Consider the following 16,598-nt stretch of genomic DNA (forward strand, 5'->3'; position numbering starts at 1 on the left):
AATTATCTTTGTATAATTGTGATGTAAATAATGTTGATGAGTGTTGGAATTCTGCTTTTCAGTGTATTTCAGGTTTACTTCGTGATTCTGATAATGTATATACTTTGAAATCTTCAAAAGAATATCAATATTGGTCCTGTGTTTCAATTTCTGGTGTTTGTCATTTACCAAATCGGTTCCAGGAAAACTACAAAATGATTCAAATAATTCTATCTTTCTTCCAACACACTCGGTGGTGTGTCAATTATCTCAAGTAGATCTTCTGCTTCTGTCAAAGATTCAAAGTTTTCATCCATTGTAGACTCTCTGGATATGTCTAATTTTAATGATCAGTTTTCTAGTAGTGAAATTCGCAAGATTAAAGATTTGATCTACAGTTATAAAGATGTTTTTAGTTTATCAGATATGGATAAAGGTAGGACATATCTCGTTAACATTCAATTTCTCTCTCTGAAAATACATCTTTAATATGGAAGGCCATTCAAGACAGAAGTCTTTGTTTGTTATTAGTAACTGGGTCCGTCAATTTCTGATTTTTCATTCGTAACTTTCTCTGTCATTGCTTCGTTTCTCATGAACTTGTTGATTAGTAACTGTCTTCTTCTTCCATCTCTCGTGACATCGTTATTAATCGCCGGTTTATGATTTATTGGAACATGCGTTATTAGTAGCTATCTCGGCCATTTCTGATTAGTAGCTGGACGTGTTCTCAGAAATTAGTACTGGTACGTTCGGGACTATATGCATATTTTATGACGTCATCGAGGCGGGGTCAGATACGAAACGAAAAAGAACAACTTCAACATTAATACGACCTTCACCTTTTGAGTAGATTTTTATGAGATGAATTCACGTGTTTTGAATTTAGTTTAGAGCTTGGCCTATTGCATCGACAAAAAATTAGGTAATGTATAGATCTTGGCATGATAGGTATTCAAATTGTTACTTATAGACAATATTATTAATCTCTTTTCTGTGCATTTTGAGTCTGTATTATATATGAAGTCTTAAAGAAATTATCCTGGTTACGATTTTCATACATTTCTTAAGAAGTTAGAAAGTAAGGGTTCTATTATTTGAATATATTTTTTGAACTTTTAAACACATAAGTCTAGAAACTTTATTTTTATTTTGTAAGTTCCATTGCAATGATCGACATCGCAGGTGTCACTAGCAAGGCAAGGCATGCTCACCACTGCGACTGCATTTGTCAACTCGGCTGCCCTTGCGGAGAGTCAACATTGCTAATTTTGTTTCTGTGGTATTTTAGGTTATGTACATGTAACATTCATTGTGTTTATTTAATTCACATATACATTGGTTTTGCCCTCATTTGTGACTTTCTGCTGTTGGTGGATATAAAGCTGCCATTGCTGTGAATATTTCTTACTCTATTGTAGGGGGAAAGATTGAAACCCAATGGCTGAATCCAGAAGAGCCCTATGTAGATACACGAGTTGTTTCTATGGAAGATTTTTTACAAGCTACTACTGGAAGCAGAGCAATTGTAAAGAATGCAGCAACTGTCAACACTTGTGCTCCTTCTATAACTATTACCCAAACAGAATTAAATCAAGATTATTGTTTTTTCGAAAACTCAATGATCAATATAACTGTGGCATATGGCTTCGGGATTAATTAATATTTGACTTCATTTGATTGGATATTTATTATGTTCGTTCGTTAATAGTTCAAGGAATGAACTTTCTTGTGATTATTTTCAAATTGCCCTATACAATGTACTTTTAGAGATATGACCTCTTGAACCTAGGCAAATTCACCATTTTGATGTATTTACTTTTGTATGTGGACAATAAAAATTATGTCAAACAATATTCGATCATTCCGCTTTCATATGATTTTATGACTGTACTGAATAACATGGTTTTGTAGATATGGGGAGTTGAATATAGGTAGGGTTGGAGATTTTGTCCTGAATGATTTTTTAAAACTATTGTTCTTCTTAATGAAGTTTGTAAATTTCATTTTTTGTTGTATTTGTTCATAAATTGACAGTGATGTTGTAGATTTACGAAATTTTAATAATTCTGTAACGAAACATGTCTTGCATCGTATACAATTCTAGTTTATTTCAATAATTGATATTACAATGTGATTAGGATCGTTATCCTTAGTTTTGCTAATTTCTTAGTGAGGTTCATATTTTCTAATTATCACATAAATAAGGTTTATATTAAGTAATACAGAAAATATTATGTTTGTTTAAACAATAAATCATTTTATTAACCGTCATTTTACATATTTTATTTTTTTTCTAAAACAATGTTAAACATTTAGAACAAATAATGCTCAATGGCCACTGCAGAATTTTTAAGTAGTTCCAAGTTCAGACCTGATACTTGCAAAGTAGGGAACAAATCATATTGTCCAGAAATTTTAGTCATTGCTGTCTTAATGATGAAAACATGATTCAATTCATAGGATTTAGTTCAAACCATCAATGTCCATCTGGTCTTCCAATGCACTGAGAACATCTAAATAATTATCAATTCCAAAAGAGGTAGATTCCCTAAACCTAATTTGATCCAATGTATGATGATTCATCCTAGTTTCCGGAACAATAACTTCATTGTTTTCTGTTTCAAAACTACAAATGTCTGTATCAAAATCTATTGCTTCCATATCAAGTTCTTCCCGAAAATTACAAAAAGAACTACAGGTTACATTTATGACATAAAAGATAATCATGCAATACAACGCAATTCTTGTCCGATTTTCTTAAAACTTGATATATTATATATGTAATGAGGAAGAACCCTTTGCAGCACCAACAGGGACATTCATAAATTTTCTTCTTGTTTTGTCTTGTTTACAGGCTGTTTATGAAAGTATGTACGCATATAACACATAACCTTAGGAAGACTTTTATCTAGTTTGGTTCTTTCAGATATTAATCAGGACAATAATGCAATTATCAATATTTTTTGTTTGTCAAGAATTTCTGTGTTAACTTATAGCCACATTTTTAAACCGCTTGACATCAAATATGGCAGACTACTTGTTCATGATCTTATGATGGATCTTAAAGGGAAACTATCCTCTATTTAATCGATGATTCATCTAATAGATTGTGTTTTCCTCATCTCAACCCACCCAGCAAAAAAAAAAAAATTTCCATGTGGGCGTATAAAAATATTTCAAATTGAATCAAAATAGCAATGGCCCATCGTAATACGCCCACCATTGGCAGCCTTAGTCATTCGGGCGGTGGACAAGAGCTATCAGTAAATGAAATATTTAAAATGTAACATTTTCATACTGCACAAGGTTCTTTCAAAGCCTTTTATTTTATTTTCAACAAATTTCGTCTAAATCAATTTCATCAAAATCTATCAAGAAACAATTTCTCTGTCATGTATACAACAAATTTTCGAGAACAAGGGCAATAACTCAATAAACATTTTTCGATTGGTCTGATTTTCTATAGGCTTTATCCTTAGGTGATAACAAATATTCACACCAAATTTCATCAAATATCCATCATGAAACAAGTTCTCTATTGTGTCCACAACAAATTTTCAAGGACAAGGGCAAAATATTTTTCGATTGGTCTGATTTTCAAAAGGCTTCCTCCTAAAGTAATCACTTACATTCCCACCAAATTTCATCAAAATTCATCAAGAAACAAATTTTCCAGAACAAGGGCAATAACTCATTAAATGTTTTTCGATTGGTCTGATTTTCAATAGGCTTTATTCTTAAGTGATAAGAAACATTCACACAAAATTTCATTAAATTCCATTAAAGGGGATCAGTCTTCATTTTCATTGGTTGATTTGGGTCTTGAATATATTTAAGTATCCTTCAGAAGCACTAGAAATGTACGAAAATTGTATATTTCCTTCAAATATACCTTAAATTAGAAATTTCTCCTTCTATTTCTATAGATGACTTTTCTATATATTGCATAGGATATTATAACTTTCAAATGCTAATAATTATGGATGCATATGGATTTGAAGGCTCAAATTTCAATGGTGAGTTGTGATAACCAGTACTAAATTGCTGAGCTACAAAAATCCCCATTTCTGAGACTCATCCAAATCGACCCACGAAAATGAAGCCTGTGCCCCTTTAAGAAACAAGCTACCTATAGTGTCCACAACACATTTTCTAATAAAATTTGAACGTGTTTTCAAGAACAAGGGCAATAACTCATCAAATTTCAGTTATATTTGATTGATTTTCAATAGGGTTCATCTTTAAGTGATAACAAGCACGCATACCAAATTTCACACATTAATGTGTGGGCGTATAAAAACTGGACCTTCTTGAGTCAGAACAAGTAAAATGCAGACATACAGTGATCACAATATACGGCACACATTATCATGCTGTTATACAAAGAAAATGATAACCTTTGATTGTGAACACTACGTCCGGTAATAAATGAACCAATTCCACGTTGTCTCAGCATATATGATGCCACTTTTACATTTTCACCTCCCTTGTCTGATCTAACTCGTTCTGGCAAACCCCATCTTTTAACTGCTTCCATAAAAGCTGTATAAACTGTATCAGAAGTGTTATTGGTACTGACTTGCAAAAACACAGGAAGCCTTGAGTAGCCATCAATGCCCCCATGAATTACAAATCTCCATCTACAATATAACAAATAGATTATACAGTCTTTAACTAAATGGATTTTAAATTCAACATCATACCAGATATCATTAACATGTTTAATGAATAAGACAGATATTTATTGAACATGCAAGAAATTTGAATCTAAATTATATGAAATCATTATACATAGTATGAATATCCAAATTTTCAAATCCATATGTACTGTAGTCTCTACACACTCATCATAGAAGTTTGGAAAATGGCATCAAACGCAAGAATGACAATTCTTTAAAATAATATTAAAAAATACCTTATTAATTTATGATTTCCATCGATGTGCCAGAGGGCATTGGGGGCCCTTACATTATAGCACCTTCTATGTATACGGTTCACATTTAGAAAAAGTCTTCTAAACAAAACTCCCTCTGGATCTACCAAACGACAAGCATCACTTATCCTAGATCGTGAAACATAAATGCCATCTGCTTGGAGAAGGGCTCTCACAGTCCTATAACCAGCATGAGGAAATTGCTGTTTCCTCTTTTCAATTTCTGTGCAAAGGTCTACATCTGAAATACTTCTGAACAAATTTGCATGTATTCCATAATCTGCCATATTCCTTGATATAGTTTACATTTAATATACGTGTGTTGTGTCGTAAGGACGGCGTAGCATAAGCAGGACAGGAAGAATCGAATATAAACAAATAAACTTTAATCATCAAATTCAGACATCATGGCGGTTACATACATGTGTGTACTACTTTCTTGTATTCATACGCATCATAGAAAAACATAGTCCATAAAGGAAAAGCAACTCCAATTAAGTATACGAGTGAGATTAATAAGCAATATAACATATCCCCCTCCCGAAGATTGATGCTCAATCTATAAGGAAAATAACGAAATACAATGTAGCAATTGCAAGAGAAATAACTTAAACTGAAATGCATAACCTTTGCAAAGTTAACATTGAAATCAATAGCATGCAAATTGTAAACATCAATAGTAAACGAAGTCTTTATCCTTGGTATGTGTTGATACTCGATTAGATTTTCGAATAATATCACTATTAGATGCACAATTTGAACTAGTATTATTATGACTAGTATCACTTTTACTTGCCAAATTACACAAAGATAAATGCTTAGAATTCCAAATTTTTCCATCACTTAACTTATATGTATTATCACTAACTTTCTTGATAACTTTGAGTGGTTGTGTATATCCAGGATTTCCTTTTAGAGGTTTTATAGGTTTACGGATACGAACGTAGTCACCCGAAGCAATGTTCGAACTCTTACAAGCACGATGAGAATCAGAATACGTTTTCATAGCACTTTGCTTATGTTTAACACGTTCACGTACGGTTTTATCACTTGAATCACATAAATTAGCAGGTTGAAGAACATGTAGTAAGGTTTTCATTTCACGACCATGCATTAGATCTGATGGAGCGATACCAGTAGTAGCATGGGGCGTAGCACGATATATAAACAAGAAATTTCGAACAGCAGATTTCCAAGGTTTCTGTTCAATAACGGCAGATATAACAGTATCTTTGAGACATCTGTGGAAACGTTCGAGTGCACCATTACATTGCGGATAATAGTTAGATGTTCGTAAATGAATAATATTACGTTGTTTCAAATAATCTTCAAAGTCTTGAGATACGAATTGAACACCATTATCACTAAGTAAATGATTAGGATAACCTTCTCTTGAAAAAATTGTTTCTAGAAACTCAAGCACATTTTCAGTAGTTATGTTAGGCATGAAACTAACTTCCGGCCATTTTGAATAATGATCTATCAAAGTCACAGCATAGCGATTTTGCATTGAAGCACTTTGAAATGGTCCAACAATGTCAATAGATACACGATCCCAAGGTTCTTTAGGAAACGGTATAGGTTGCATAGGTGCAGTATGTGTAGTAGCTGTCTTGTCGTGCGACTGACACGTAACACAGGATTTTATTGCAAGTTCTACTGCGTTATCCATACAAGGCCACCAATACAGCAAACGTAGACGCTGTTTAGTGCGGACAATGCCTTGATGACTCTCGTGGGCAAGTTCAATCAAGCGTGGTTGTAAAGATGCTAGCACAGCAAGGCGATTTTGTCGAAAAATCAAGTTGTCCTTGCAGGCTAGTTCATTACGAACGTTGTAGAACGGCAAAAGTTCCGAAGGAAGAATTTTCTTATTCGGCCAATTGTCTGCGATTTGTTGACGAACTTTTCCAAACAACTCAGACTGTTCACTTGCAGCTTGTAGTTCAGCAACGGAAATGGCTTGTAATTGACTATCTATGATGGCAATCATTTCCGAGTCAAAATCTTCTTCTTTCGAATCAGAGTAAGGTAAGGGTAGGCGAGACATACAATCTGCAACAACGTTGTCTTTACCTTTTTTGTATTCTACATCAAAAGTATACACCATTAGGCGAGCAGCCCATCTGGAAAGTCGCATACTTGAACGACCAAGACCTTTCGAAGTAAAGATAGTCTTTAAGGGCTGGTGGTCAGTGCGTAAAACAAACTTACGACCCCATAAGAATAAACGCCATTTTTCTATTCCCCAAACAGAAGCTAGGGCTTCTTTTTCAATCGTCGAATAACGTCGTTCACAATCACTTAGAGTGCGAGATGCGAAAGCAACAGTACGTTCACCAAATTCCGGATGAAGTTGAGTAAGAACTGCTCCTAAACCGTAATTCGAAGCATCAGTAGAGATGTAAGTTGGCAATGTAGAGTCATACGAAGCAAGGATTGGACTGGCAGCAATAAGTCCTTTAAGTTTGGTAAAACTCTTTTCAGCTGAATTATCCCACAGGAATTTGTAGAATTCCTGGTTAACCGACGTAAGGGTTCTGTTATTGTACTGAAATTAGGAACAAACCTAGAGTAGTAAGTAGCTGTACCAATAAAAGAGCGAACAGCTGTAGCATCAGTCGGTGTTGGTGCTGAAATAATAGCTGTTACCAGTTCTGATCTAGGTGATATTCCAGAAGCTGAAATAGTATGTCCTGAAAAGTTTATACTGGATTGTCGCAATCTACACTTATTCAGATTTAATTGTAACTTATGTTGATTTATTCTATGGAGTACAGCACTCAATCGTTGATCGTGTTCCTCCATATTACCACCGAAAATAGCAATATCGTCCAGAATACATTTTATACCTGGCAAGTCACCTAAAATTGTTGACATCATCCTTTGGAAAAAAGCAGGTGCAGAGGCAAGTCCGAAAGGAATACGACAAAAACGATACATTCCTTCGTGTGTTATGAAGCAGGTTAGATTACGACTGGACTCATGAAGTGGTATCTGATGATAGGCCTCTTGCAAGTCAATAACACTGAAAACAGTAGCATCCTTAAAGTCAGATAAAAGTTCATCAATATGAGGTAGTGGATGTTGGTCTACAACAATCGCTTTATTTGGTTCTCTGCAATCTAAACACAAACGAATACCGGTTTTCTTTTTTACGACTAAAATATTAGAAACCCAGGGTGAAGCATCACATTTTTCAATAACAGCCAATTTTTCCAAGCGTTCCAGTTCAGATTTAACACTATCACGTACAGTTACGGCGCAACTTTTGTAGCACTGGTTTAGCATTAGTATCAACCATAACTTTATGTACAAATGAGTCCACTACTGTATTGACAAGTACAGAGTTTGAAGAAATCACAAGACCCAATTTCTTTATTACGTCCATACCAATAAGAGCGGTATCACCGTATGTAATAAATACAGTCACATTTGCAGTTATATTCTCAAAGTCAATAGCAGCTTGCATACACCCAACAACATCAATAGCATTTCCTTGATATGATGTTAAATTCATAACAGGTTTAGAAAGTAAGGCAGTAGAGAAATGCTGTTGGTAAATTTTATGAGGCAAAGTTGTAACTGCCGAACCTGTATCGAGCAACATATTTACGTCAGATGATTCTCCAGTAGGTGTAGAAATATGAAACATACGGTATAATTTAGTATTAGCAGCAGTATTGACCGTAAATATGAAAACAGGATCCGTAACTGAATCTTCCATCTGAATTTGACACTCATTTCTTACAGTGTGTACATTACTTTGATCACGAGTTTTTACAGTGTATTGTTTACATTGATCTGTTTCGCACGTGCCTAATTCTTCACTAGAACTTGAACTGTCAATTGTATTCACCGAATCTTTTTCACGTGCAGACATACAAACTTTTGCAAAATGACCATGTTTACCGCATTTTGAACAAATAACACCTTTTGCTGGGCAATCGGTAGAATTCGCGAGATGTTTTGGGGATCCACATCTGTAGCAAGTTTTCTTTTCAGATTTAGACGAATTCTGTGTACCGGATTTTTCCGATTTGCGATTACGTGAAAAATTAGTTTTAGACTTTGTATTCAAAGAATTAACATTTCCTGGAGGAGAATTTGTACCCGTAGTACCAGTAAGCACTTTCGATTCACGTATGCCGGCTTCAATGGAGCGAGCAAGTTCAACCGCTCGTTGTAAATTTATTTCCGAACCTTCAGTTAACAAGCGTTCACGAATTTTCCGATTGTTAGTCTTTTCAATAAGTTGATCACGTATAATTTCATCGGCCATAATCCCCAAACTACATGTAGAGGCTAAACCGTGCAAAGCAGTGACAAATTCATCTATAGTTTCGCCGGGTTGCTGGCTTCGTCCGCGAAATTTTGACCTTTCAGAAACCGTATTCAATTCTGGTTGAAAATATTCTCGTACCGCTTGCAAAGATTCTTTAAATGTGTCACCTGGACAGGGAAAATTGTAGAAAATTCTTTGGCCCTCAGTGCCTAAGCAATGAATCAATAAAGCTCTTCTCTTTCTATCTGGCATACTTTCTGCAGAAATCAGCTCTAAATAATTCGTAAACATGCGCTCCCACACCCTCCATTCAATAGTAGGTTTACCTGGTGATGGTTTGTAGGCTGGAGGTAGTGGTATACTTGGTTTGTAATTGTAGAATGTATTACGTGCAGCAGGCTCGTCACTGTATGCAGGTAACGATGTGAGAGTTTCTCGGAATAATGTAGGCATATCCGATGTAGGAGAATCCATTTTGTAGTATCAAACTTGTTTACCTCGTCGCCAATTATGTTGTATCGTAAGGACGGCCAAGCGTAGCATAAGCAGGACAGGAAGAATCGAATATAAACAAATAAACTTTAATCATCAAATTCAGACATCATGGCGGTTACATACATGTGTGTACTACTTTCTTGTATTCATACGCATCATAGAAAAACATAGTCCATAAAGGAAAAGTAACTCCAATTAAGTATACGAGTGAGATTAATAAGCAATATAACAACGTGCCACATCAACTACACTGAAATTTTTTCATGAATCATTTCCTCTAAAAACCATTGTGGTATGAAAAATTTGGGTCTTCATCCAGTAGATGGTAATTGCTTTGGTTGTTTAAAAAAATACTCATTTTGAACATACAATTGTTGTGATATAATTACATACGCCTGTTCAAATAGTTTTCTAATGTTTTCAACGTCTGATATTGTTGATAACTGTGTCATCATTTCAAGAGTACCCTCCATGTCATCAACTATATCTTAACAAACTGTAGGCTGATTGCTTAGAGATGATATCAATCTGTTTATTTTCTGTCTCAGAAGTGTTTTCATTTCTGTTATGTCATCATGATCCATATTGTAGCTATATTATATATTCTCTTTAAAAGTTTTCAAATAAAAGTAGTAGTGTATAGTATAGTACTAGAAGGAATGGTTTTAGTTTTTAAATTTAATTTTGTTTGCACTTTTTGGCCTAATAGGATTAAGAACATTGAAATAACTAACAAAAGTTATATTCCAAACGTATGTTTGTTTACCCAAAAGGTGAAGGTCGTATTAATGTTGAAATTGTTCTTTTTCGTTTCGTATCTCACCCCGCCTCGATGACGTCATAAAATATGCATATAGTCCCGAACGTACCAATACTAATTTCTGAGAACACGTTCAGCTACTAATCAGAAATGGCCGAGATAGCTACTAATAACGCATGTTCCAATAAATCATAAACCGGCGATTAATAACGATGTCACGAGAGATGGAAGAAGAAGACAGTTACTAATCAACAAGTTCATGAGAAACGAAGCAATGACAGAGAAAGTTACGAATGAAAAATCAGAAATTAACAGACCCAGCAACTATTAACGAATGAAAAATCAGAAATTGACGGCTCCAGTTACTAATAACAAACGAAGACTTTTGTCTTGAATGGCTTTCCATACTTTAAAGCCTTTTATGTATCAGGAAGTTAAATACGTAAATGCTTCATATTAATCTCATTCGTCCTTCTGAAAGTCCCTTCTGTTAACCCGTAGTATTAGTACGCAAGAAAGATAATCTCTTCCTTATTCTTTACCCCGTATAGAGGAAACCCCAGATTTCAGTTCATTAGATCTTCGTTCTGGGTATTGGCAATGTGAGCTTGCGGAAGAAGATAAGCACAGGACTGCTTTCACAGTTGATCCTCTTGGGTTCTATGAGTTTAACGCTTTGCCATTCGGACTTACAAACGCTATGCTGCGTTTCAGAGGCTTATGGATCGGTGTATGGGTGATATGAACCTAATGCAATGTCTTATTTATCTTGATGATATTATTGTATTTTCCAAGTCTTTTCAGAAACATTTAGAGCGTCTAGAAGCTGTATTTATTAAACTTCGTGAAAATAATCTTCGTCTTAAACCCTCTAAGTGTCATTTTCTTCAAACTTCTATCAAGTACTTGGATCACATTATTTCCGAGGAAGGCATTCACACTGATCCAGATTAACTTTCTGCTTTGACTTCTTGGCCAGTCCCTTCAAACATAGAAGAAGTACGAACATTTCTTGGTTTGGGTGGTTACTTTTACCAAACCTGTAACTGATTTACTTATAGGTCACTCAACTAATAAGAAGAATAATAAAGATGTTCCAGTATTTTCGTGGGAATCAGATCAACAATCATCTTTTCAACAATTAATTGATTATCTAACGTCTTGTCCAGACACTCAATATATCTCAGTACATGAATATTAACATTCAAGGGAGGTAACCATAGTTCAGCTCAGACCATTATAATGTCAATTATCTAACATCTCCCCTTTTAAAGAAAGTAAATTACATTAAACTTTGAACACAAACTAAATTTAAACTGATTGTTCTAATCATCAAATTGAAGCTATGCACTGTCTATAATTCAATTAAACATTATAACGACTCGGGCGTCTAACAATCGACCACTTCTTGTTTGGTTTTGCACATGGTTTCGGACTACCATATCAGGTTGATTAACATCAGGAGGTCTATCGTTATAAATTTCATCTGGGACATCCTCGTCACTGAGTCTGATGAATATATTTCTGTTTGACGTTTAGATTTTATAGCTTCAGTTCTCGAACTTGATACTGGTGTATTGGTAGTTGTTTTAGAAGTAGTAACCTTCTGAATGTGTCGACGATTTCTTCTGAATTGACCATCAGCTGTTTTAACCATGTATGTTCTATTTTTACTCCTTTCTTTGACCATGTTTTATCAGTATCAATTTTTAATCTGACTGGATCACCTTCTTTTAAAGTTGATAATGGACGAACACCATGACGTTTATTATAGTGATATTCACAATCATTCTTCTTTTTCTCATCCTTCCTTTTTACATCATTATAGCTAGGCCATTTAGATGGAAGTGATGTTAATTCTGTTCTAATATTTCTTCCTATCGTAAGTTGTGATGGAGAATATCCTGTTGATAGTAGTGGTGTAGTACGATAAGCACTCAATGCTTGAAATATATCGTCTTGAAGTAGAATAGATTTAGCTATTTTCACTCCAGCTTCACAATGTCCTTGTTGATTCTGGCAGTGTAAAGTCTCTAAACTCTTTTGATGAAAATTCAGGACCATTGTCACTCTCCTCAGGATCACCCCATCTTGAAAACATGTTGCGAAGTTTTCCAATTACACTAGTGGTTGTGGTAGTGTGTAGATAGGCAATTTCTACATATCTCGAATAATAGTCTGTCACCACTAAATAGTGTTTGCTTTTATATTCACACAAATCGGCAGCTATTCTCACCCATTGACCTTTGGGTAATTCAGCCGTTGTCAAGGCTCTTTTCTTTGTGTAGGTTTATACATGTGACAGAATTCACACTTATAGATATATTTGGCCACCATACACATTCTCTTGCTCTCTCACGGCATTTGGTAACACCTTGGTGTCCATTGTGTATGTTGTTTAAAGTTCGCTCTCTTAGGCTTTCTGGAATTACAACTCTCTGTCTATGTACTAGAAATCCTTGTAGTACAGATAAATCTTCTCTAGCTCTAAAGTAACATCTAATATTGTCTTGAACTTTTGATTTTGATTTCGGCCAACCATTTGTATTAGTCAATCTTTCTGGCAAGCTTCATAAATTTCTTTCAGTAATTTACCTTTTATTGGTAGATTCTGTAGATATTGTTCAACATCGTTTTCTAAGATTTTAACTTCAATTTCAGTAGTATCTTCCAGTGGAGCTCTGGACAAAATATCAAACAATCATATCCTTTCCAGCCACATACTCTGCAAATGAATTAAATCTTCTTAGTCTCATAAGTAACCTCATGATGAACATTCTTTTTGTATCTGCGCCCATTTCTTCTCACATTCTGAAAGTGTTCTGGACTAAATGCTACAGGTTTTAAATCTTGACCATCTCGCACCAACACTAAAGCTACTGGCATCAGCACTTACTACTATTGGTTTGCTTTGATCACAAAATGTTAAATTTGTTGCAGTGAAAATTTTCATCTTAATAGTTCTGAAAAGATTCTTCTTGATCAAGACCCCAAAACCATGCAGTATCATTTCTCAGTAGACTAGTTAAAGGACTTGTTAGTGTCGACAGACTTGGAATATATCTTCCCAACATTCTTCGTAACTCCGTGACATTTTCTGGAGACTTCACATCTATGATAGCTTTAACCTTCTTTGGATTAGAACGTAAACCTTCTTCGCCAACTATATGCCTAAAATATTCTAATGTTGATTTTCTAAAAATACATTTGGCTTTGTTTAGTTTTAAACCTGAATCTTCCGTTCTTTTCATTACCTTCTCTAAGTTTCTATCATGTTTTTTCTATTGTTCTGCCATAAATTATAACATCATCCATTATAGCATCTGTACCATCTAGACCATGAAGTATATCTGTCATGACACGCTGAAATATTTCTGGAGCGCTAGTAATACCAAAGGGAACTCTCTTAAAATGGAACCTTCCAAATGGAGTTATGAACGTTGTTAGTTTTTGACTATCTGGATGCAATGGCAATTGGTAAAATCTAGATGAAGCATCCAATTTGGAGAACACCGTCATTCCTACTATCGTAAGTCTTTCACGTTTGACAGCTTCATTCAGTCTCTTCAGATCTACACATATTCTTACTTTTCCTGTTGATTTTAAGACTGGTACCATTGGAGCACACCAATCTGTAGGTTTTGTAATCTTCTGAATGATATCATCATCTATCATGCGATTTAATTCTTCCGTGACTTTGTCAATTAATAGATAGGCAACTCTTCGGGCTGTTGAAACGCTGTAATACGCAACACTTCTACTTAATAGATTTGTAGACTCTCCCTTTTCTTGCTTTTGAGTCTTCGTCTTCGTCAGTTCAGATGTATAATTCCCTGTGATTTATACAAGATGTTGAGGTTAATGTTCCGGATTGTATCCCAGTGATTGATTCCGATATTATTCGCCAGGCTCAGAAGGAATGTAAGATAATGTAGGATAATGTGGTAGCCGTATTTTAATATATAATATTCATCATGTTTCTGTTCTTTATTTCTGAAGTATAGCCTTAAGTTTTTTTTCTTCCCTAGTTTATCAACGCTAGCTTTAAGTTTACAAGCAGAGTGAGCACTTTTCTTTATTTTTACTCAGTTTAAATTCTAATCACTCTCCTATATAAGACTTTCTTCCTTTTTTATTCTTCACTTCTGTCATTTCACTTAATATGGGGTGTTTGTGTTTGATGTCATCTTTGTTGGTAGGTTATTATTCTTTTATTTAATTTTAGTTTACACACTGGACAAATCTATTTTATTCAATGCATTTCTCCTTTAGCAATGTAATTTTGTAATAATTTATTAAGTTTAAAGCTGTTTTCATTAGCTACGACAGCCATCTTTTTTTCTTTTAGTAATCTTAGGCTTCATGGTTATTTAGCCTACACCTAATTTTGTACAAGTTTAAAATAAGATTGTTTATGTATTTCTTCAATTATACATTTCTAAATATGCATGATTTGTATTTTTTTTATTTATTTGTGTTGTATATATATCAAATGAATTTCTATTGCTTTCATTATTTGTATTTATAACAATTATTTATGTCTATTCAGAGTTATTTGTTTAGATTATTAATGAAATATATCGAACCCCGACCTGGAGTTTCATTGGTGTTGCACCTTTAAAACACTGTTACACAATCATCAAGATGAAATGTAATGTATGGTCAGGATATAAGTTCTATCCATGAAATACCAAATTTAGCACAAGATTATGATGAAATCTCGCACTAGTTCTCACCTCTAAATTAATGACTTATATATAGAATAATATTAGACTAGGGTAATGGCCTTCTTTATTTCCTAGTAGCCTAAATCATAATAAACGTACTGAGAGTAAGATATTAGTATTTCAACAGTTTTTGCCTAGCTAGAGTAAGCAACTGTTTAGCAGCCGAATTATCTGGAAACGTGTTCGAGCATAATGTACCAGGTACAACTCCCAGAAATATTCGGCAAAAAAACTTCCGGACACGTTTACAAGATAAAAAAAACTGATGAATTTAATGAAATTTTACAGTTTCTCACCATAATCCACTGGGTCAGAAAAATATTCACAATCTCTAGTTTTCCCACAAAGGCATAAGATTTGTTTATTGCTTCGAACCACAACTAAACGAAATTATCTCTTTATACTAGTTTACATTCTGATTGTGGAATACTATCTATTGGTACTACTTTTAATGTGGACATTTTTTATATGACCCAAACATGTTACTCCAAGAACATCAAGAACAGCCATGCATTGAATCTAAACTCTCTTCTATTCTTGGTAATGGGTAAGAGTCTTTGATTGTCTTTGAGTTCAGTTTTCTGTAGTCAACACATAATCGTAATACGCCACTTTTCTTTCGCACTAACACAATAGGAGATGCGTATGGACTGTAACTGGGCAATATCTTTTTCAATCAAACTATTGATGTGTTGTCGTACTTCTTCAAGTTGACCTGGTGGAATGCGACGGTATGGCAATTTAACTGGTACGTCATCTGTAGTGTGAATCTGATGTTTAACAAGAGAAGTAAAGCCAATATCATTGCTGCCTTTGCTGAATACATCATGAAATTGAGAAAGGAGTGATCTTAAGCGTGAACGTTGATTATCTGTCAAGAAATCAGGCAAAGAAACTGCAGGTATTTCAGGCTCCCATCTTTGACGATTGTCTCAGTTGAACTTATATCTCTTGCTTTATTGATGAAGATCTCATTATTGTCAACAGTAAAACGAACCTAATCAGAATCAATGGTACCTTCCATCAAAGTTCCTAATCGTGTGTGTGGTTGAATCCAAATATCTTCATTTGACATGTTTGCTACCTTCACTAAATAACGATTTCCCAAAGACATTACAGCAGTACTGCAAACAAGTAAGTTATTGGTAGGTGCGATTTGTTGAAAAGTTCTTGAATGATTTTTTACTTTCAGAAACCCTTCTTCCAGTAGTTACGACTGTAGTAAAAGAATTTGCCGGAATACGAACAGGTTGTGAACCAGCTACTCTTACAAAACCATTTATATCCTTGGTATCTGTAAAATGACCTCAACAGTTCAGAGGTTAAAAATTTTTCTCCAAAAGCATCAATCAAACCTTCAAATATTCTCTTGGTTTGCTCGACGAAGTTTTATTTCTTCTTTGGCTTCACCTTCCA

The 16,598-nt window shown here is 34.5% G+C and overlaps 3 protein-coding genes across 3 annotated transcripts; 1 reads left to right on the plus strand and 2 right to left on the minus strand.

The window, feature by feature from the left end:
- Window positions 1-312: 312 nt before the first annotated feature.
- LOTGIDRAFT_232252 (hypothetical protein) lies at window positions 313-2,252 on the plus strand (the record flags this gene model as incomplete). Its single annotated transcript, XM_009056291.1, has 2 exons — window positions 313-415; window positions 1,401-2,252. 2 exons carry the CDS (start codon window positions 313-315, stop codon window positions 1,640-1,642), a joined length of 345 nt encoding a protein of 114 aa, XP_009054539.1. The 3' UTR covers window positions 1,643-2,252.
- A 3,336-nt stretch (window positions 2,253-5,588) lies between these two features.
- On the minus strand, window positions 5,589-8,642 carry LOTGIDRAFT_161051 (hypothetical protein; the record flags this gene model as incomplete). The annotated part of the gene is made up of 2 exons (XM_009056292.1): window positions 5,589-6,034; window positions 8,171-8,642. 2 exons carry the CDS (start codon window positions 8,640-8,642, stop codon window positions 5,589-5,591), a joined length of 918 nt encoding a protein of 305 aa, XP_009054540.1.
- Window positions 8,643-11,997: 3,355 nt separating this feature from the next.
- Window positions 11,998-12,519, minus strand: LOTGIDRAFT_161052 (hypothetical protein; the record flags this gene model as incomplete). The annotated part of the gene is made up of 1 exon (XM_009056293.1): window positions 11,998-12,519. The coding sequence occupies one exon, from the start codon at window positions 12,517-12,519 to the stop codon at window positions 11,998-12,000; it is 522 nt and encodes a 173-aa protein (XP_009054541.1).
- Window positions 12,520-16,598: the final 4,079 nt, after the last annotated feature.

Source organism: Lottia gigantea, assembly GCF_000327385.1.
Source record: "Lottia gigantea unplaced genomic scaffold LOTGIsca_27, whole genome shotgun sequence".
NCBI lineage: Eukaryota > Metazoa > Mollusca > Gastropoda > Lottiidae > Lottia > Lottia gigantea.